Below are 22,738 nucleotides of genomic sequence, written 5' to 3'. Positions count from 1 at the left end.
TGGAGAGTCTTTAGCTTCTCCGAGGTCTCCCCAGTGAAAATAAAGATGTAGCTCGTTATGACGCGTTTTTAAGAGCAGAATGAACTACTTATCCTCTTCTTGTAATTCAGACTTAATTTATCAACAAGACTTTTCCGATTTCATTTTGCAGTGCTCTGTCAGCGGTTTAAGAGCAGAATAAATAACTCTATCACGATAATCGGTCAGTATTATTCTTAGATTGTAAACAGTTTTGTTCTCGAGCCTGCTTTAGCTTAGCTCGCAATGATACACAATTCTTGAGACGTGAAACAACTTTAAATGTTGTTAATTAGTGGTTAAAAAAGTTTACCGACTTCTTTGCTAGTGCCGCACGCGTGTCAATGAACTATAAGAAGGGGGAACAAAGAAAAACTTGAGGGCGACGTTGAAACAATGAAGATGTAGCGATTGGTAATCTGGTTGACAACGTTGTAATTACGTTGCGTCGATGCTTGTGATAATTGTACATGTGTTACATGTTTCCTGTCAAGTTTCAGTACCTCATTTTTCATTGTTCGAACGAAAAATATGGTCAGAGCTGTTGATGAGTAACTGTGTTTTGAAAATTGAGGCATGGGAACATTTTTTATTCGAGGAATAGGAAAATGAAGATGTAGATCGTTACTACGATTGGTTTGTTTCAAGACTCGTGGAATTGAAGCGAATAGGGCAGTGCAAAAACCTGTTTACAGCTAGATAATTGTTAGGAGAAAGTCTTCCCTGTAATTAACGAAAAATAATTTATTGCAACTCAAAACATTTCGTCCAAAAATATATATAATTTCTCAATGAAACACAATTATGCAATACTCTGTACAGAAGGTTTAAATTTGCATCATCGCATTATCTAAAAAAAGAAAAAGTAAGAATTGACTATCTGATTGTAAAGATTACAAGACTGCAAATTGTATTGTTCGAATATTCCGCCGCGACTACTGCGCATGCGTCAGCTGGGAGAAAAGACGACATTGACAGTGATCAACTGTTAGCCGTCAGTGGTGGTTATAGCAGTCGTGCTTGATAGCAAGAAGTGTTTTGATTTACGAAAACTGTTTTGTATACATGAAGTGACAGTGTTTTAATCGATCGCCGGGTTCACAGATGCATTTTATAAGGGAAGGCAGCGCAAACTATTAAAAACACTGACAACATCGACAAAAAGTGGTTAATCGCTTCCTGGTTCGCGTGATCTAATTTCGCGAAGGTAAATCCTGTCAAATGATCATTTTTGAATTTAACAATTTGAATATTCCTTGTTCTGTTATATTTTTCAATTTCACTCGATCGACTAACATTTTCCGAGCACGATTAATAAGATTTCCAATGAATATCATTCTTTTGAGGTTATAAATTATGACGTTCTATGAATCACCAGTATGAGCAACACGTTTCCTAGACATCTTTGTTTAGTTGCTCTTATTGTCTCTTTGTACACCTAACAATCAGTAACATATTTTCCACACTATTTTTTCGGAAATATTAAAATATTCCGAGAGACATGTCTTGTTTTGAATGTTACTCGGCACGATAACAGATAACAAAATCAAATTACAAATACAACGTTATCATTCGGTGGTTGTGGGTTCATTGATTCAATTTTTTCGATTGAAAGCAAGAAGCCATGAATTTAAGATCATTGTTTATTTCTGTTGCAGCCTTAGTCATGCCTATTTTGTACAGTGTGGTAGCTCGAGGACCAGTTGTGCTTGCTAAACATGCTTCTTGCGATGGAAACTTCGAAGAGGTCACAGAGAAGATTCTGGCTAAAATTCCACCAAAAAATGATAAGCTGACATACATTCAAGGGCCTTATCTATTTCATTACATCTGGGAAAACAATATTATCTACCTGTGTATCACAGACGATGTGAGTAAGCAAGAACCGACCATAATTATTTTGGAGTACTCGCTAAAGACTCAACTGCAAAATCTCAATTTTCTAGGCATTCCAAAAATCCAGAGCATTTCTATTCCTCACAGAGATCAAGAGAAGATTCATGGCTGTGTACGGCCAAGGAGCTCAAACCGCAGTGGCATACTCGATGAATACAGACTTTGGAAGAGTTTTGGACAATGAAATGGTACATGCGAACTCTACTAATTTACACATTCCCATATCCGACCTTTGCACATTAATATTGTTTGTCTAGAGGTATTACAAGGAGTCCAATCACGATATTGATGTGATATCCAAAGTCCACGGGGAATTGGCTGAACTGAAGGACATCATGGTGCAAAACATCGACAGTGTCGCCATGCGCGGGGAACGATTAGAACTGCTCGTAAACAAAACGGAAAATTTAACTACCAATGTAAGCGAGATTTTACTCTTATTCACTATCAAAGAAACGCAACATGCCTACGTTATCAACGTTTGTTTTTCCAGTCGGTCACGTTCAATAAATCCAGTAGAAACCTAGCGCGCTCGTTGTTCTGGAAGAACGTCAAAATTTACGTGATCATTGGCGCGATTCTTCTTGTAAGTATCAACAAATCTGAAGTCGACTATAGTAGATCGTACTAAACGGAAACGACTCTGTGGTGATTATAGGTTGCTATTTACGTTATCGTATCCGTATCTTGTGGTGGGCTGGCCTGGCAAAAGTGTGTAGGAAATTAATGAGGGCGTCGAATACTCAGACAATGATCACACGACGATGATTTCCTTCGATGCAATGTATCGGTTGGTCGGGGCATGGATTTTGCGCGATCTAATGGGGAGAGCACAGACAAAAAAAAAGAAATCCCCGTTTCACTCTGTACATAAGAAAAACTGAAAGGGCAAGGTTTGATTATGGAATAAGCATGCTAGGGAAAACACACGAATACAGTTAAGTGAATTATATAAATATAAATATGTATAATGCTTTATCATTTTTATTATATTATCAAGATGATATGTCGAATATTCGTTTCTATACCCTGAGCGATGAGTATAAGTGCAACGTCGCCTATGTATATTGTACCCTATAAGTGCGTTCTGCGAACGAATAAAAGCAATGCTACACGACATCCTCGGCTACTTTCATTGTGAACTTCCGGCAACTCTACCGGGTGCAACAAGTGATGGTCACGACGTCGTACTGCGTTCATCGTCGTGAAATTCTCGGACAGACTGGGAATCGTATTTTTCAGGGCGTGGTTCATCCAATCGGGAACCACCGCAGGAAATTTATCGAGTACACAGTCTCTTCCGGGCCATTAAGTGCATCAGATTTTTTCCACGCGGAAGCGTACGGTGCACACGCTATGTTTTTACGGTGTTGGGAGCTGGCGCATGCTCCGACGCATTTTTCTTCACCGAATAGCCTGTGACTAGGGGGATGAACACCCTGGGCAAATCTAATTCAAATCTGCCACTAATGTGTGATAATATATTATTATAAATTTTATTTTATTTCTCAACTATTGTCTATGTAAATATTTATGTACGTCACAAATGGGGATGGGGATGTTTAATATTAAAATATTGAGTACTGTAATAAATACAATATTTGATGAAAACTACAAGGGGTTGTTCATTGTCAATTTTTTGAGTAATTTTTATTGCAAGATAGATGCTAGATAGATGCGTGGGATAAACAATTGTCTGGGAAAGTATTTTTATGGTAATTACTAGATTGCGGATTTTATGCATTTATGGCAAAAATGGGGGGATGAAATATAATACAGAGAAAATTTTAGAAGAATTAATGAACACTGTTCTATTCTTGGTTTCAACTTATTCAAATTATTAAAAAAAAAAAGAAACATTTTTATTGGACCCTTATCTCTCAGAATATCCAGACAATATTTATTTGGCATAAAGATCCGCTGTCTAGTAAATCCAATACCAAAAATCTGAAGTGGTTTTATCTTTACTCAATTCATCGAAATTGTTAAAGAGATTGTTAATTGGTGACATGGATGAATAGCAGGCTCGCTTATGGGAGGAAGTCGCCGCAGTAGCAGCTTTTTAATCTTTGGCCGGAGGATTGAAGAGCTGCACACAGGGCAGAATTAATTCGAAATTACTGAAACGACCGACGAGGGCCGTTTAGTATGAATTTGGCCAAGCATGGAGGTAGTATTTAAGATCAAAGGACAAGGGAAGCCAATGAAAATCTCCCAAATTTCAACCCTTAGCGCCGAAGCAAAGCGTTGAACTGAGATCAACGTTAATTATCGAATGCTTTGAGTATCGTTGGGTCAATAACGTTATTAAAAATACGATATATTTTGCTCAAACTTGTCTTTCAAGAATACAAATTTTGTCTACAAATATATAACTCCTCTATTTCTAGTAGTTTTCGCATAAATATAAAAATATAATATAATATAAAAATATTTTTAAGAAAATCACAGTATCGTCCTCATTCTTCTATTTCTAACAATTTCCAAGATATTCCTCGACATAGGATTTCAACCCCTAACATAGAGGATTGTTTTCACCCCTCCGATATGAATATTAGCAGATCAAATTAGCCGTATGGTTTCACCTTCACGGTTCCCACCCTAACATTTATCAAGATATTCGATAAAATAGAATCCCTTCCTCCGACTTTGAGGGACGTTTCAACATGCAGTATAATTTAGCACAGTTTCATCAAAATTGGCGGTATAGTTACATCTTCATCCTGGTGTTTCTAATAGATTCCGAGATATTCGTCAAAATTGGATTCCCACTCCCAACTTTGAGGACAGTTTTCACCCCTTCAATATTAGCAGTTGAAAGTTGATTCAGCAAAATTAGCAGTGCAATATCGTCTTCATTCCTCTATTTCCAACAGTATCCAAAACATACTTGGTAATAGCTTTTTACCTGCATATCTCATACTTTCTTGCATACCATCAACCTCGACATCAGCATATATCAAAAAATTACATTCGACCACAGTTTCATCAAAATCAGCAATATAGCATCCTCTTCGTTCCTCTATTTCCAACGGTAACCAATATATTCTTAGAAACAGGCTTCTACCCCTGTATCTCAAATCTACTTCCACCTCTACAACCTCAATATCGTCATCTACTAAAAAATTACAATTTATCACAGTTTCATCAAAACCATCAATACAACATCTCTACTCCTCTATCTCCAAAATAATCTGGCAAACATCTTTCCACCCCTTATCACCTCGGACCCGCTGCTACCGTTTAAACCCCAAACACAATCATCTGAACCATCATGCGAAAAACCCATCGGGCCACGGTTCCCGAAGAAGCCCACCACCGGGGCAATTGTGCTGCCTTTCAAGGGTCGGCCTGTGGGTACACTCCTGAGGCGTCGCGGCGCGGGATCCGGGTGGCGTCGGGTCGCAGGCGCTGTGGTCGCTTCGGAGCCCGGGCGATCGCAGCAGCAGCCCGGCGCGCGACTCCGGCAGGATGTCGATGGCTCGCGTGGCGCGCCCTTCGGGGGGTGCCGGAGTGACTCCGTTGGCTCTCGTCTCGGTGGCTCGACACGATTGATCGCTGGTACGTCGTCGTCCCTGAACCCGGCTCGCAAACACTTTCCATTGCAAGGTCGCTCAACAAGTTCCGGCCGTGTGTGCGGCCGGCCGGCGATCGGGGCGGCCGCTGGCACCTGGGTTAGCGCTCAGATTAATTGGGAGAGTAACGCACAGCGCATCAGAGCACAGCATCAGCCGCAGCAGTAGCCGTAGCCGCAGCCGCATCAGTTAGAGAGAAACAGGAGGTGGGAAAAACGCGACAAAGAGCGGAAAGGGAGAGATAGAGAGAGAGAGAGAGATAGAGGCCCCATAGTGTCGCGGGGGCGGCCGAAGTTCGCACGCGCGAGGGAAAAAAGGCTTCCCGGGAGCGTGGTGTACGCTCGCGCCGCGAGTGCAAGAGCGTACTGCACTCGCGCGGTGTGCAGCCGGTGCACTCGTCGATGAATGCGCTGCTGCTCCCGCGTGAATCCCCGTATAAACTGTGCACCTTGCACACCGGTGCAGTAGCCCCGGTGCTGTATACTAGTCCACGTTGCTGTTGTGTTACGTTGCTGCCATTCTAGCAGCAACCTCGGAATCTGTGTTCACCGTTCGTGGAGTATCTAGTGGGTGGTTTCGTGCGGTGGTTCGCGGCCGGGCATGGGACCGCCGAGGTTCCGGTTGACAGACACGAGGTGACGCGGGTCCGCTGCCGGCCACCGCGAGCGGATGTCCGCGCGGGAGGGTAGGAGGGACTGCGAGCCGGTGGATGAAAGTGAAAACGAATTGGACCGCGACACGGGGGGATGAGCCGAGGATACGCTGCGCGGAGAACGTACGCCGGTAAGAGAACACACCACCATTCTCGGTTACTGTTGTGCCTGCATCCCTCTGCGATCGCTATAGCTTGCGGAATTCGGAAGGCCGGGGAATCAAGAGATTGTCTACGCGATACTCTAGCTGGCTTGCGTCCTTGATCTAAATCTAGAGGACTGGGAACCGCGAGATCGTCTATGCGATCCTGTAGGTAGCTCTGGTCTGCAATAAAATTTAAAGGGGTAGGTCTCGGTGATCCTCTAGCTATCTCTGAATACAATTCGAAGGGTTGGGAATCACAAAATTGCCTATGCGATTCTTTGGGTAGCTTGCGCCCTTCGACAGAATTTAGGGGGTTGGGTCTCGCGAGATTCCCTCCGCTAACTAGTAATATTCTAGTTAGCTCCGTCCTGAAGTCAAATTTAAAGGGGTAAGTCCGGATGATCTCTGTCAAACCAGGACGATCCTCTAACTAGCTCTGTTCTGGAACGGAATTTAATGCAGTATACGCTCGAATACAGTATATTCGAATATAGTTTGAAAGATTGTGAATCACAAGATTGAATATGCGATTCTCCAGCTAGCTTGCGTCCTTTCTTGTAATTTAGAGGGCTGGGACTCGCGAGATTCCCTCCGTGATCCTGTAGTTGGTTCTGTTCTCCTATAAAATTGGGAGGGTCAGGTGATCCTCTAGCTAGCACTGTCCGGAAATAGAATTTAAAGCGTTAGATCTGGGCGATCCTCTAACTAACTCTGCCCCCGAATAGAATTTAATGCGGCAAATCGTGGTGACCCTCTAGCCAGCTCTGTCCCGGAATACAATTTGGAGGGTTGCGAATCGCTGGATTGCCTATGTGATTCTCTATCTAGCTTGGATCCTTAATTAGAATTTAGGGGGTTTGGGTATCGTGAAATTCTGTGCATGATACTTCAGCTAGCTCTGTCCTGAAATGTAAAATATCTGCTATGGCTGTTGAATAGAATTTCAAAGTTCTGAGAATCGTGAGATTGCCTCTATGATCCTCTAGGTAGCTCTGTCGTCAAATAGCATTTAGAGGGTTCTGTCCGCGAATAAAATCGAGAGGGTTTAGCCTACGTTATCCTCCAGCTACCTTTGTCTTCGAATAGCATTTAGAGGGTCCTTTTATAGAATTTAAAGGAATAGGTGCCCTAGCTACCTTGCGTTCTCGAATTGAATTTATGGGGTTAGTGTCTAAGGTGATTCTCAAGCTAGCTTTGTCTTCAAATAAAGTTTAGAGAATTACATCTGGATGATTTTCTTGCTAGCTTAGGTCTTGGAATCAAATTTAAGCGCTACGTCTGGCTGATCATCTAGCTAGCTGTGACCTCTAACAGCACTTAGTGTGTTACGTCTGGGTGGTTCTCTAGCCAGCTCGTTTCCCGGAATACAGTTTAAACGGTTGGGAATCGCGTACCTAGAGAATCTACCTAGATGTCGTCCTTGGCAATCTAGGAGCTTCAAACTTACTATAACGTCAAAGTAGCGTATTAAAATTGAAATATTAAGATTTATGATGCTGCCCATGATCAAATCACATTTGTTACACACGATACATCGACGCAACAATGAATTTGTAAATCTAGACAAACAATTCCGTCTCCGATTTCTGGGGGACGCGGCACTCGAAGTGTTAAAGGATTGAGGATCGCGGAGTGTCTTCGAATCGCGATAGTTTATCGCGTTTCCGGTCGCGGTGTTAGTCTGAATGTCGCGCCGAGGTCTGGTTCCATGTTTCAGGCTTGTTGTGCATATCGTCGGTCCTTAATTTCGGAGTTAATTGCTGTTTCCACGATCTCGAAGGGACGGGGGACTTTCTCTAGGGGTCTTTCTCTCTCGTGCCGCGCTGCGCTGCTCAGATAAAGTATTCAAACTGGCTATCGACGTAGAAAGCCAATGAACTAGGTAGCGGCGTGCGTGAACCTGGATATACGGGAAACGCCGGACTTTTCCCGGTTACACACGCGATACCCGCTGACGGGAAATCGTTGCTGCGGATCGCTGGGAAACGCGCGTACCGTGCACATCACCTCGCCGGGTTAGATTGCACCGAGACCCGGAATAGAATCATCCTTATCGATTCCACTGCTATTTAAATTGTCGCGGATATACGGTAGGGATCGCTAGCCGCGTTTAGGTTTGAAGGACAGTTGACGTCCGGGTTGTGCATTATAAAAATCCCGCGCACCTGATGCGCTGTCAATTATCGTGGAATCATTTTGCGTTGACCTTTTCGTGACGTGTTCGCGTAATTTCTGGTGTTAGGCGGTGATAGAAGTTTATGGGTTTTCGAAGGGGATGATATATTAAGGCTGATAAATTAGCGCACTAGTTTTGGTTGGTTGTTTATCAGTATACCGCGGATTTTATGCGTTTTATGCATCGAGTAGAGAAAACATCGGAAGAATTCAAGAATATTGTTCTACTATTTTCCATTCGTTGAAGCTATTGAACGACAAAATATATTTTTACTTAACTCCCGTTTTCTGCGATGTGTGATCGACACTGTTAATTTTTTCCCTGTTGTATTATACTTCGTAATTAATTCAGGCAATCGATAATACTGTATATGGTTCTCTTTTACTAGTTACATAATTAGATTGAATCTACGTAGGCATATTATAATGTGTAATGAATTCAGACAGTATCGGTGGAAACTGATTTCGTTATCAAGATATATCGTTCAAATTTAATGTACTGAATCTGATTTACAATTGACGGTTAATTAGTATTGCCAATAGTACTGTTAACATTTATTTTTATCAAGATACATGGCTAGATGGAATCTATATAACAATTCGTAATTAATTCGAGCGATCGATAACACCGCAAATGTATCTCTCTATCAAGGTACACGGTTAGATTGAAACTATAATAATTAACAACTCATGGGTAATTAGTATTGTCGATAATAATGCCTGTGTTTCTCTTTTTCAAGATACATGGCTTTGTTGGTAGGCTCTATATTGTAATTCATAATTCATTCGTACGATCAATATCACAATCAGAGACACGCTGCAAATCATTCTCATTTTGTCCAATATGTGATAGTAATTCTCTATAATTTATAAAGTAATATACTCGCAAGAAATCAACAGAAAATACAGGACTGTTGCAAAAGCTCTCTAGCCAACATACGAATACTCACAATTCTGTGCGCGACTGTTGTAAAAGCTCGACGTACAATAATCCACAATTCAGCACGAATAATTGATGCAGAATTCTGTCCGAATACGGTGCACAGAAAAAAAGTACCGGATTGTTCGTTGCATTTTTCAAGACCCCATGAAAAGAGACAAAGTGTTCCGAATAGAGGGAGACAGAGAGAGAGAGAGGGAAACGAGAGCCATGGGGGACGAGCCCACGAAATATTTCCGACTAGGTTCGGTCGAGCAAAAGATACAGAGCGTCTTACCCCACGTTATCTCTCCCACACCCCGTAGAATTGCCGTAACGTGCACGGGGAGCCGTTTGATGGAGAAATATTCGATGCCACGTACGGAGAGCCATAAAACGTCCATGGGAGGGTCCGACGGCAACTGGCGTTCTGAAGCGAGCCTGTACAGGAAGGACGTTCGTTGACGTTCGGTCCTTGAGGTCCTGGCAAGAGCCTGGAAAATTTTTAGCAACTTACCAACAAGCTTCTGGCGAGAAACGACATTTCTCACCGGGTCCGTTACCGGATCGCTCGAAGACAAATGTTCTCCGAAGGCACGACACCCCTAGGACCTAGCCCCTCGAATTTTATGCAAAATATTCGCTAACTTCCTACAGAATGCACTAATCCTCGTGTAGATTGCCTTCGGGGGCGATTCGGCATTTATTCTCGACGTTAGTTCCCTGTTTTATTTATTGGAATAGCTTACGGTAGCTTGCGTTAGGTCTCTCGCGAATTTAGGGGCTGGCTGTGGCTCTTTATGCAAACCCAAAATTCCTGGTGGAGTCTGCAAGGTCCTGTGTTAACCAGTCACCTCTTCTTGCAACTACTATATTTCGTACACTACATACCTCTTGTTAGTCTATTTTGTTATAGTTGTACTCGGTGTTTAATTCTGTTTTTGATATTCGAAGTTGATGCAAGCCTACGGGCGATCAATGTATTATGGACAAGTGTAGGAAATACATTAAGATTTAACCTGTTAAGAGCAAATATCCTGTTCCCTAATTATTCCTTCCTTGATTCTGTGGTTGTGAAGTTCGTATAGGATCCTTGTGCTGTTTCAATTTTTAATGAGCTCTTCAAACATTCAGATACGATTAACCCTCGCACGGCGGACCGTTCTTGTAACTACATCATTGATAATGTTCAAGACCATTTTTGGTCAAAATAGACTGAATAGATTTCGGCAAAATAAAAATCATTCGTATTGATCGCAAGCTACGGAAGCTACATAGACATTTATCGTTTGTCCGAATAATTTTATAGAATTAAAAAGCAATACAACAGTGCTTTTAAACTTTTTAAATGTTTTTACTGCTTTGCATTCGATACACTCGTTTTCTTCATAAACGCGTAAAATCCGCAGTCTACTAATAACGTTTCCCAAGTATTTAGAAACGATTGATGCCTCGTTGAAGCACTCGACGAGTTTCGTTGTGCCGAAAAGTTGCCGATAAATGTCACACTACGGACAAATAAGGGGCAGATCGAGTTTCTGTTGTTACAATATCATTTTCAAGTGTTTAGAAAGACTTGACTGTTGGTTGAATGGATTGACGAGGTTCATTGTACTTCATAGTTGCCAAAGAATGTCACTCAGGGATCAAATAACGGATACATCGTGTCTAAACCGTTCCGAACTTCCCCGGGAATTTAGAAATAATTGATGGCCCGTCGAGAGGCTCGATGGGTTGTTCGATCGCGGGCAAATTGGGAAAGAATCTGTTTCGCGAGACAAAAGAGATTTCGCGGTCGAATCGGCGGCGTTCCAGACAACATAACGAAATGCTCGAAGCTAGAGCCGGCTGTCCAATAATGGGTCCTGGGGGTTCGTCTGCGGCTCAAGTTTAACCGATGGTAGAACAGAATTCCGGGGCGCATCACATCGGAGTTCGCATTGTATCGGAGGAAACGTTGTTTCAGCCTCGGAGGCTCGGCTGGTTGCAATAGATCCCGGTGCAAGCTCGCTTTTAGACGACATATCTTGTTACCCGGGGCGAAGGAGACTCTCTTCCCAAGTCCTCCGAAGACTTCGAGACAACGGGGGTATAAGCCGTTAAGTGCATAAGTCTTGTCTCTCACCGAGAGAGTCGCGACGTCTCCTTTCGCGGATATCGCCTACCCCTCTCCCTCTCTCTTCACTCGGCTGGTGGGAGGTTTAATTAAGTCGCGTGAAAGAAGATCGTTCGCGCGAACGAGATTTTTCCGCGTGTTCGATCCCGTGGGGAGCCGCGAGAGAAACGGCGCGGCGGCTGAGAGACGTCTCCTAGTTTTAATTAAAGTCACCCAGGCCTCGGGAGCCTGCGTCTACGGCAATTAACTCGAAGACAAACGGGTCGGCCGATTGAATTTCCTAGCTTTAGTAATTAATTTCGACGTAACGGAGTCGCGCCTCCGCCCGATAATCTTGCCGACTGCGTTCTACCTGCGGAGGAACGCTGCCAGAAACTTTCTGCCCTTTGCCGGCGAACGACGGGAAGTCGTAAATCTGCTCAAGGGAAACGGGAAAGGTCCGATGGGGTTTCGGTATACATTAATTATTAATTAATCTATCGACCCCTTTTTTCCGCCGCGAATCGCAACCCAAGTTTTACGCGGAAATTTTTTCTTCCAGGGTCCAACAGATTCAGTGTTTTCTGTGGGGTCGAAGGTTTTGCCTGGTTTTACGTTTACTGTGTGAGAGACATTCGTGTTCAGACGTTGCTTCACACGTTAAGTGCCAAATATCATTCCCATAGATTCGTACAAAATCAAAGTAATTTAATTAATGAAAGCGAAACTAGAAACTTTAAATGTGTTATAGGGGATGCTGTTTTAACCCTTTTGAATTTTAAAGATCTTAATAAAATTCGGTTTATCTGGATATGTCGCAATAAAAATGAATGTCTAAACCTAGTCAAAAATCAGTGTCAGTCATATGTGGCTGACATGGCAGTTAACGCGTTAAAAAGGAATAACTTTTCGCAGAAACGTTTCAGTAATGGTAAAGCAACGAGCTACCTTGAGGAGTACAGGGATTTTTCTGATGGCTTCCTTCAGATGTGATACACTGAATTCTCGATATACAATGTCAACAACATGGGTCTTGCCAGCGTCTTGTATCGTCCAGGAGACATACCCCAGCCGTGTTATGTTTACACTCCTTGGCGTCAGAGGTCTATCCGAGCTTCGTGACCCTTCACGAGGTATACCCCGCGGTAGTGGGGATAATTCCGTGACGTTCATCATCCAGGTCTTGGAGACATGTATAGAGAAATCACTGTACTTCTGCTACACTTCTGCTGCAACATTGTGTTCGTGGTGCACAGAGCCAAGGAATTATTGGTTTAACACGTTGACTGCCATGTCACCCATATGTGGGTGACGAAATTATTTATCCAGGTTTTAGAATGAATTTTTACGTTAATATATTCATTGTACCAAATTAGATTAGTATCTGTAAAATGCAACAAAGTTGGAGGATTACTCAATATCATACGTTCAACTTTTTTCAATCTTTATTTCTTTTTTTTTGAGGTTTCTAGTGTGGCAGTCAAAGTGTTAAGAAGTTTTATGAACTCGTAGTGACTTCATCTTAGTAGTTAAAGGTTGATTAACTTCATGTCCTACTGCATTATATTTATCCTTATTTTCTAGGCATGTTTCAAGGGATACAGGATTAGAATGGAAATAATTAGCGAGGACTTGACCCTTGCGTTACGATTATTTTTGCAACCTCCTCCGCAGAGCCTAATGTATCGTTAACTAATTGTTGGGGAAAAGTTGTTCACGGGAAAAGAAACTTTGTACTCATTTCACATTTACAGTAAAGGTTAAATAGTGACAATGGTAGTCTTACACTTTGATCGAAAAGAAATTAGCGAAACCTCTTTTCAACAACGGTTTTTGAAATATTGTACAAGAATTGAGATCAACAATTTTTCCAGTTAATTATCGAGACAGATCGTCGTGGACACCATGTACCACCACAATCATTTTCATTGTTAAAACTGAATGATGAAAGCAAATGACAGAGGGACAGAACTTAAAACTAACAGAGGCCTGCACGGAGCTCAGATTAGAAATATTTTATGCATGTTTGCGTCCCGCGATCCGTTCTTTCGGCAAACTTACTTCTCCGCAGCTTCCTCCTCTATTTCCCGAAGTCATTAACAATGCACCGGCGGCGGTGAATCGAGATCCAAAGAAGCGTCGAATCTGAAGGGGTGGTTGACACCCCTCGCGGGAAGAGAATCGGCACGCAGCTCGTTGACTCCAGGACCAACGTCCTTGTTTCGCAGTGGCATCGTCATTAGGGACGTGATCGAGCTCTGTATACATTGGGTAATTTCGTGAAGTATCGCCCTTCGATGCTGTCAATGTAACACTTTCATACTGACACTTTCTTCGATGCTAAACATTGCCGGAGGATCTGATCTTGATTCGCTGAAAATTCCATTTTCAAATTCAGAAAACCATCCTTGTCACGGTCTTCCACTCGAAACATGTTCCCTGTGTATGTCAAAAACACTTTTTTATGTGAATGCTAACCATGGACGTGTTAACACTCTAGCACTTATTCTCAACGCTCAACATAGAAAAATGTCTTCTAAATTCTTCAAAATCTAAATGCTTCGAACACACGATTTAGACTGATGAGAAAGATAACTAGACTGCGAACTTTATGCATCTATGAGAAAAATAAGCAGATGACACAGGAAACAGTACAGACACCAGAGCAATTAAATATTGCTGTCCTATTATTTTCTGTGTACAGCAAAATTCATTTTGACCTCGAAACTTAACGTCAAAGTATCGAAAAATTTCAGTGATGAGTACTGTACGATGCAATAAAAGTAAATTTTTCGACACTTTGACCTTGATTTCCAAGGCCAAGGTGAATTTTGCGGTGCATTTTTTTAAAAGATTTCCACCGATCTAGAGGTGTATAATCACGCTATGGTGGTCGTGACAAATAATATTTATGCACCCTGTACTACATTTACTAAGGGTGGAAATAAATTTCCATTTATTTCTAGCTCGACAGTCTAATCGTAACCGCTTCAAGAATCGAAATCGATATTGTGCTTCTGGGGTGGGTTTTTCGAGAGCAATCTCAAGGGAAAATCGAATAAATCGGAACAAGATCGACATTCAGGTCAGCCAAATATTTTCCAAGGTGACACTAACCCGTCAAAATGCTATGAAAATGAAAGGAATGGTTGACATGGATGGCCAAAAATTCGGATAGACACATTCGTGTTATTTTTATAAAGTAATGTAAGATAGGTACTGTTAGTGTTCCGTAGACCTAGTATGAAGAGGCTTCGAGCCCAATGAAGGGCTCGAATGATCTCGCAGGGCGCTCCGCGCCATCGCTGGCAGTCATCGAGCCGAAACTGGCACTGCCGGTTAGGGGTGAAATTTTAATTCCCGCGGAAGTTTGATATTCAGAGATTCCGGAGTCGGCATTCACCGTCTCACGTACGACCACTCGGCGACTCGGCTTTCAACGGGGGCATTTTTGTTTCGCGCCGACGACCAAGGAACTCTTGTTCTCTCGCGTGGCCGTTTGCAAGAGAAACCGAGAGAGAAGGAGAGAGAGAGGGATAGAAAGATAGACAGGGTAGAGGGAAAGAGAAAGATAGGGTCGCGGGGGAGGCACGATAGAACGAGACGACGATCTGTCATTCAAGGACGATTCTTTCAGCCTGCAAACTCGGTGGATTGTGTGTGCAGGGCCACCCTCTTTAGAATTCCCCGACCGTGGAGCAAGAAGCTCGTAAAAGACAAAAGGGGGTTGGTAGCATCGCAGGGGCGCTGGAGAAGGCGAAGAGGAAGGCAGAGAAAGAGAGAGAGAGAGAGCAGAGGAACCGAGGGAGACAGCAAGGGAACAGGAGGACAGGGATAGAAGATAAGAAAGATGGGAGAGAGCTCACCGGATCTCAGCCTCCGGCTCCGCCGGGGTAGCTCCGACTCCAGGGACTCCTTCTACATGGACTTCGCACAGGTACGAACCTAGCCAACCCCTTCCACTGGTAGCAATAATCCTCGATAGATAGCTACTGCCATCTGGACCCTTGAAATTTATTTCGGAGACCGAATTCGTCTTGCAAATGCTGCTGAAATACTTCTAAGTATTCGTTCTAGAAGGGGTCGTTTGTGTTGGGGCTGCGATAAACGAGCTTTGATGTCAGGGATAATAAATTCTTCATCAGAGTCATCCATCTTTGCTCGTGAACGGACAGCGAATCTTATGCGTTTCTGACAAAAATGAGAAGGCGTAATTTGGAACAGTAAAAACATTTTAAAATACTGGTTATATTATTTTGAATATATTGAGCATTTGTTTGTTTATACGTTTGTTGAAACTCGCGTGAAAAATGTTTATTTTGCATAAAGATGCTCGCGAAACTTTGAACGACTGTAATCATACTATTATCGCAGCTCCGCTATAAATAAGTGTACGAACGAAAGAAATTTTTTATTTTAATATCGTTGCTTTTATCGCAGCTGTAACCTAAACGTACCCTTAGATTGATTATCGTCTTTGATTATCCAAACTGAAACCTCCGCTGTCAAATCTTTTAACCCTCTTTCGAATTCTACGCGTGTTAATCGTATCCTCATTGTATGCTAATAATTTTTACAGCGCAAAAGTATTATTTCTTATTTTCACAAGACTCTTCTTCTTCTGAAAATCAAGTATTAGGCGTAGTATCGAAGCCCTAAAATATATCACACGGAAAGATGAAAACGTATCGGTATTCGGTCTCTGATGTATTTTAACGAGCGTTGACAGCCCCTCCCCATCTGCGCCTTGTCGGAACGACTTTTCGTTAGGATCATCTCCGATGATCCCGAGATAACCCAACAGAAGAACGACCAGACAAATGAGTCGGCCTTCTTTCTTCTTTCGGGGTAGTTTAAAGGGCGTCGGTAGATCCTCGATAGATATTTCATGCGGAAGCCGTGGAACAACCCCTAACACCGGGGTACAGAAGTTTGCTAACGGACCGGGTTCTTGTAATAAACTACTCAATTACATGGCCAATTTATTGGGCACTGTGCCTTTTTCCTTGCTTTAAATCTTGTCAAACGATATTGCACAGGGTGTATAAAAAGTAATGCTCACCCGTCTTAGGGGTGAATCTACACCACTGGATCGGTAGACATTTGTCAAAAAAAAAAATGTCGCAAAATTGTTCATAACAAAGAAAATTGTTGATATGTCCATTACTTCTTATACACCCTGTACATCTCTGGTTGTCATATTTCAACCCTTATCACTCGAGTAGCGACTCTGAGGCACCACTAAAAATTGCTACATCATTATTCCAAATATCTTTTACATTATTACATTTGTTCATATTTAATAAACTATGTACTAAACGTTCAAGTATTGTATGAATAAATTCCATCAGTTTTATATGCATGAAGAAATCCTATAGAATGCAAATATTTTGGTTGGAAGAAACGTTTGGTTTTCGAGTTAAAATAGTTCCGAGTGCAAAGATCCCAAAAATCCCAAATATTAAGAGAACTGAAGAGTGGGGATGTATTAATTTTAACCTTTTAAAGTAATTACAGAAAGAAGGCAATTTCAAACCTTATTTCTTGCAACAGTGGCAGACAGTTTTTGCATGAAAACCTGCATCTACAAATCTGCGTCTAGAAATCTGCTAATGATTAAAAAAAATTGAAAGAAATTAAGAAAATAAGTATATACTGTTTGATCACCATGAAAAATAAATATATACTGTTTGATCACTTTTGCCTCCATTTGTATTTTGCGCAGTTGATCGATTCTGCAACCGAACGGCTCGTTGAGCTGCAGTTTCTTGCGTTCGAAGCAAATTATTTTCATATATATATTAGAAAGATCAACAGTCCAGAGATCAACATGGGGGGGGGGGGGTAAATTAGGTTGTCACAGTGGATCTCGCTGACAAATTCGTCTGGTTTCTAGGGTATTGACTCGGACATCGAGGAGGTGACGCGTCCAGGGGACAACTCGGACCCGATGATGGATAACCTCGAGGAGAACGGGAACGACCTTCCTCCGCCTATCGAGGACATCACGACGATCCCGGAAGAGGCGTCCGAGGAGCTCCGCGAGGAGGAGGAGGCCGCGGCCATGGAGGCAGCCCTGCGAACACCCGAGGGCCCCATAATTAACACGGAAGCGGAGAAACCCGTGCACCACCACCCCACGTCCCAGTTCTCCACGCTCGCGCCGCAAGAGTGAGTACGCAGAAATCCTCTGGAAACGAAATTGCTAGTGCGCCACCCGTACGAGACCGTCGTCGTCGTTACCAGGGGGTAATTTAATCCGTACCCGCGGCGAGAGGCTTCGGTTTTAATTGCAATTCCCCGTTTCTTTTCCCTTTTCCTTTGCCCGTTATCTCGAACCCCCACGGGCCTCGTTTCGACTATCTCGAAACGCGAATTAGTTCGTGATAGAGAGAGGTCTCGGGTTGGTAATGATTTTTCAGTTTAGAGCAGGGCTTTAGAGCTGGCGGAACAGTATCGATTTGGGTTATTGAAATGGAAGAACTGAAATTTACGGAATTGTTACGGTGTTTTGGTTATGGCTCCTATCTTGGTGCCAATATTGATGCAATGGTTTCTTTTTCGTTTTTAGTGCTGTTTCGATTCTGGAACGGTTCCAGGGTAGACTGTTGTATCGACATTTCTGTGATCGATGTCGCTAATTACTGCAGCTCCAGAGTACATGTAAAATAGGGTAGAATACTGTAGAATGACAAAATGATGTCGACGAATCGATAAAACCCGACCGTCAGGTTCGACAAAATTGACTCGATTTTATTGGGATTGTTCTAGTCAATTTTAGAATGTGTTTCCGAAGGAATTTTTTAACGTTTGAGGGTTTGAATTAAAAGTGGAAGATTGCACTTTGCGATAGGAGTATTTAGAATTCTTGAAAATTCCGAGATTATGCAGAAAAATTGTTCAAACTCGATCGACAATTCGGTCACAATTTACTCGATTCTATTGGGATTGTTCGAGTCAATGTTAGAACGTGTTTTTGAAGTGATTTTTCAACGTTTGAGGGTTTGAATTAAAAGTGGAAGATTGCACTTTGCGATAGGAGTATTTAGAATTCTTGAAAATTCCGAGATTATGCAGAAAAATTGTTCAAACTCGATCGACAATTCGGTCACAATTTACTCGATTCTATTGGGATTGTTCGAGTCAATGTTAGAACGTGTTTTTGAAGTGATTTTTTTACGTTTGACGGCTTGAATTAAAGGTGGCACTTTGTGATAGGTGTTTATTATCCCATCTCGTGTGGACGACAGCTGTAATTAAAGGGATGCTTCCTCAACGAACTAAATTCTGTACATACAGTTCACCTCTCAGTGATTTTGTTTGTATTACGAGAACTTCTCATGATTTTTTTACTAGTTACACAGATCGTTTTGCAGTTTGATCTCACCAGCAACTCTCTTAATTAGATGTTGTACTATATCACTTCTAAAAGTATCGAAGTTTGAAGTGATCGAAAGTTCTTCAAGAAATGTGAAATATTAATTTTCGCAGAAGTTATCGGAAGCTTAATTAAAACAGAGCTATAATCTAGTAAAGAAAATTGCTCGTTGAAAGTACAAGAAGACTTAGGGCGCAACTTTCTTCACAGCCTTCTCTCTCCTTACTTTCTCGAACGGCGATTTCGTGTGCTTCGAAACTTTAGGCATCGCCGAATTAAAATCAGCCGAGCCTTGCGCTTTAAGTTTACGTGACTGGAGTGCTGAGCTCTATGCAAATTCGTAATTGCACAGCCTGTTTTTCGCAGTCCGGTGTTCGCTACGGCCAAAAAGAAAAAATCATTCACTAAAAACCCAGGATATTTTCGAAGAGAAGCACCAACCTAAACTCATCTTCGTCCAGAAGCGAAAAACTTGTTTTAGAGCAGGCTTCAAAGTTGACTGGTATAAAATGTGTTCGCAAAATCAATCAATTCTCGACGATCCGCATGGACCTAAAATCTTCTTCTGATAAAGAGTTTGCTTCGGGTTAGGCTTCAGAATTGATTGCAACAAAATATTTTTCAAATATAGTCTTCGTCCAGAAACAAAATACTTGCTTCAGGCAGGTTTAACGTATTTCCTTCTGGCTGGAATTTCTTGGCAGCGGAAAATATATTCCCGGCCGTTAACGAATCCGCGTTCTCGTCTCGTTCAGACGCGGCTCGAATACATGCTCGACGGGGAAAAAAATGCGAGCGGGAGCGTGTTAAGTAGGTGAACGGAATAAAGCGTCGTCGGGGTCTCTCTTAGAATACGCGCGGCACGCACCGCGCACGCAGAAAATATATTTCCGGGCCGGGAATCGCGCTAAATTGCGTCGCGCGAACTCGCGAACATTGTCGATTGTCGAGTCGAGCGTGTCGCAACAGTCGATCGTGCTATTAGCTGCTATGAAGCTTTGTATTAGAGCTGTGACGCGTTCGCGTCGCCGCAGGAAGTCCGAATTACAATCTTCGACAGCCGGACACCGTAAGGGAAACGGACGATTTCTGAAATCGTTTTTAATCTATCCGGACCGGCACCCTAATTGGGAATATGCATTCCCGGCGCATCCAATCGTCGCCACTTTAGAGTACGCGAGCGAATTTGCCCCGAGAAGGTGCGCTGCTTCTGCAATCTCTTTACTCCTTGTGTTCTAACATCTAGTCGGTCCCGAAGATTTTTAATACGGTCTATTAACACAAGAGTTATCGGTGATTACTTAACAGATTTGAAATTTTATCATTTACAGTTGGGAATTTCTGAAAGAATTGTTCGGCACCGAATTTTGGTCACAATTTTGGTTATGCATTTCTGCTAAAAATGAATAGACCATATGTGAAACAGCAGAAACATTTGAACAATTTCAAAATGCCATTGCATTATTTTTGCAGCCAGTTAAAATTAAAACGTATAAATGTGTGTGTGTGTAGCTCTTTTATCGTGCAATTAATACAGACAATTTTTATTTTGCATAAAAATTGTTTCCATCAATTGCAATTCGCAGGAATCAAACAGGAATTCATTACTTTCATTTATACGCAAATTCGAACATCTCTACACAGTGTTAAACAAATTTTTGTCCACAATCATTCCATTGTGATCTTTTTTTTATAGGAAGTCTCCCCTCGCTACCAGCCTGTCAAAATCAATTGATTTGCTTGATATTGATCTTTATTGTATTCTAAATGTATAGTGTCTCGTCAAACTGTAAAATCTATAGCGTGCATAGTTCTCTTCGAAATTGAATCTTGTGTCTCGCGTTTGTCTCGAATTCGTTCACTGGCTTCTAGCGTGTGCAATCATAATGCACGTGAACGCCATTTGCATATTCCTTTGACGCCATAGTGAATGAAGTAAGTCGTGTGGCCTTCTGGGTCTCATTTAGCCGCCGTGAGATCTAGGTTTCGTTCCTCCTCGACTGAGCGATAGTCATCGTTGGTTCCTGAAGCTTAAGGTTGAAAAGAGAAGATGAAGTATTATGTGTTTGAATGTCCGCTCGCAGCTTCAACCTAAACACTCCCGTCATAAAACAATGAAGTCTATCCTTCGCTGTAAAAAAAAAAAAATCGTTCCGACCATTCATCGCAGCTGCAACATGAACGTGTCCTAAACTATGTCCACACTGAAGCATACGAGCAACATTTTGTCTCTCTTTGTTGGCTTCTTCTTTTTAGCCGCGTTTACATTGGACACGTTATGGCATCGGCGCCAGCTATTTTGTTGTTCCATCACGTTTCATAAAATGCAACGTACTTCGTTTGCGAAATATCAAAACAGTTTAGCAGAAAAAAGTCATCGATTCTCTGAATATTATGCTTTCTGCTATGAGTTTAACCTCTTAACCCCTTGCCCTACAATACCGAGTCACACTCGTGATGAAATTTCTGAACAGAGTCTAATAAATATGTGTGTTATTAATTTCCTTTAAACCGAAATAAAATTCTATTTTGGCGTTGTTAATGTACAACTAGTAAAGAATGTATACGCATACAATAGATATAAATTTTCTTCTTTTTTTAAAGAAATTACGAATTACAAAAAAGTTCTAGTCACTGAAACCGTAAAATAAATCGTAGTGCAAGGGGTTAAGTAGTGCAAGGCGCGCTCGTCCGCCAGTCTCTCTCCCAGTACGGCGCACAGTGGGCAATTTGGACAAAATCGGATTCAAAATCAAGGAACTTTCGATAGGAATGAGGTAGAGCGATGAAATCTTTTTTAAATGAAAGCTGCAACTTTTTAGAATATGGGAAAAATAAAGAGATTGTGGTACGAACGTTTTTTAACCTTGAGAAAATTCGCTAAACGCGCATAAATTCAAGAAAATTTTAGTTTTTCCAATACCACGCGCGGAAAAAATTTTTTTTTAACATGCTATACATCATTTCCCGTAGATTTTTTCACGCTGATTTCAAATATGGTTTCAAAATTTGTCTACGACCTCAGGATTTTGCAAAAAATAGATTTTTGTGACGAAAACTAATGAAGTCATTTTTTCGTTGAAATGATTGGATGGTAATAATCTCCCTATTTTTCCCATATTCTACAAAGTTGCAGCTTTCATTTAAAAAAGATTTCATCGCTCTACCTCATTCCTATCGAAAGTTCCTTGATTTCGAATCCGATTTTCTCCAAATTGCCCACTGTACGGCGCGCTCGTCCGCAACTCTGTCTCCCAGGAACGGCGGGCCTGGCCGTGGACGGCACAGAAGCCACTATAGTGGTTCGTGCCGTTCAAACTGGTGCTTTCCACGGAAGCCACTATAGTGGCGTACCGTTCAAACTGATGCTTTCCACGGAAACCACTACAGTGGCGTACAGTGCTTGAGAGGTTAAACAGCGATGTGCGTTAAATTCATTTGACTATTTTTAAGTAAACTGTGAGATTACAGACGTCACGTATTAGCGAACATGTTAAGAAGAAGGGGACAAGAAGGATCGACAAAAAAGTTGCTCGACGTTGCTCCGGCGTGGACACAGCTTTAGGTCTCGACGAAACCGTCGAAACGGAGACCGACGCGACGCGACGCGACGCGACGTCGCGAGCTTTCCCGTCGCGAATATGTTTTTGTTTTTCCGAAGCGGAGTCAGCGAAGGTTTCCGGCGGCGCGTCCGCATCCGCGCCAATTATTCCTCGCTTTGTACTTCGCGCGTAACGTCAGGATGTAAATTACGGCTCCCCCTAAACGGCCGCGTTCCTCCTCGTCTCTTCATTCGGATGACCACCGCCACTATTCACAGCCACGGGACATTAGTCACTGTCCACGATTAACGCGCATCCCTCGGCTCCTCCTGTGTATCCAGC

The 22,738-nt window shown here is 42.2% G+C and overlaps 2 protein-coding genes across 5 annotated transcripts in view; both read left to right on the top strand.

Moving 5' to 3' along the window:
* Positions 1–982: 982 nt before the first annotated feature.
* Positions 983–3,031, top strand: Vamp7 (vesicle-associated membrane protein 7). The gene is made up of 6 exons (XM_076785090.1): positions 983–1,225; positions 1,677–1,888; positions 1,965–2,102; positions 2,172–2,333; positions 2,408–2,500; positions 2,573–3,031. Exons 2-6 carry the CDS (start codon positions 1,685–1,687, stop codon positions 2,639–2,641), a joined length of 666 nt encoding a protein of 221 aa, XP_076641205.1. The 5' UTR covers positions 983–1,225; positions 1,677–1,684; the 3' UTR covers positions 2,642–3,031.
* Positions 3,032–5,614: 2,583 nt separating this feature from the next.
* The window catches only part of LOC143352522 (proton channel OtopLc), a 133,784-nt gene continuing 116,660 nt past the window's right edge, over positions 5,615–22,738 (top strand). For 3 of the 4 annotated variants that reach the window (XR_013081954.1, XM_076785088.1, XM_076785086.1), the window contains exons 1-3: positions 5,615–6,272; positions 15,143–15,413; positions 17,373–17,647. Coding sequence is in view for 3 of the 4 variants with exons in the window: in XM_076785088.1 (XP_076641203.1) it covers positions 15,327–15,413; positions 17,373–17,647 (362 nt within the window). In the remaining variant the exon portion in view is untranslated. Of the gene's footprint in view, positions 6,273–15,113; positions 15,414–17,372; positions 17,648–22,738 lie in introns of all 4 variants that reach the window. The other variant, XM_076785087.1, reaches the window with a different exon arrangement.

This window comes from Halictus rubicundus, chromosome 3 (genome assembly GCF_050948215.1).
Source record: "Halictus rubicundus isolate RS-2024b chromosome 3, iyHalRubi1_principal, whole genome shotgun sequence".
NCBI classification, from domain to species: domain Eukaryota; kingdom Metazoa; phylum Arthropoda; class Insecta; order Hymenoptera; family Halictidae; genus Halictus; species Halictus rubicundus.
The sequence above is the reverse complement of the archived record's forward strand: the minus strand, read 5'-3'. Positions and strand labels throughout refer to the sequence as shown.

What these genes read in the sequence shown, in the direction of transcription:
- Vamp7 (XM_076785090.1), top strand. Translation starts at nt 1,685, where the DNA reads ATGCCTATTTTGTACAGTGTGGTAGCTCGAGGACCAGTTGTGCTTGCT. An exon ending in CGGAAAATTTAACTACCAAT is followed by an intron (nt 2,334 to 2,407) that starts GTAAGCGAGATT and finishes TTGTTTTTCCAG; the next exon opens with TCGGTCACGTTCAATAAATC. An exon ending in TCATTGGCGCGATTCTTCTT is followed by an intron (nt 2,501 to 2,572) that starts GTAAGTATCAAC and finishes TGGTGATTATAG; the next exon opens with GTTGCTATTTACGTTATCGT.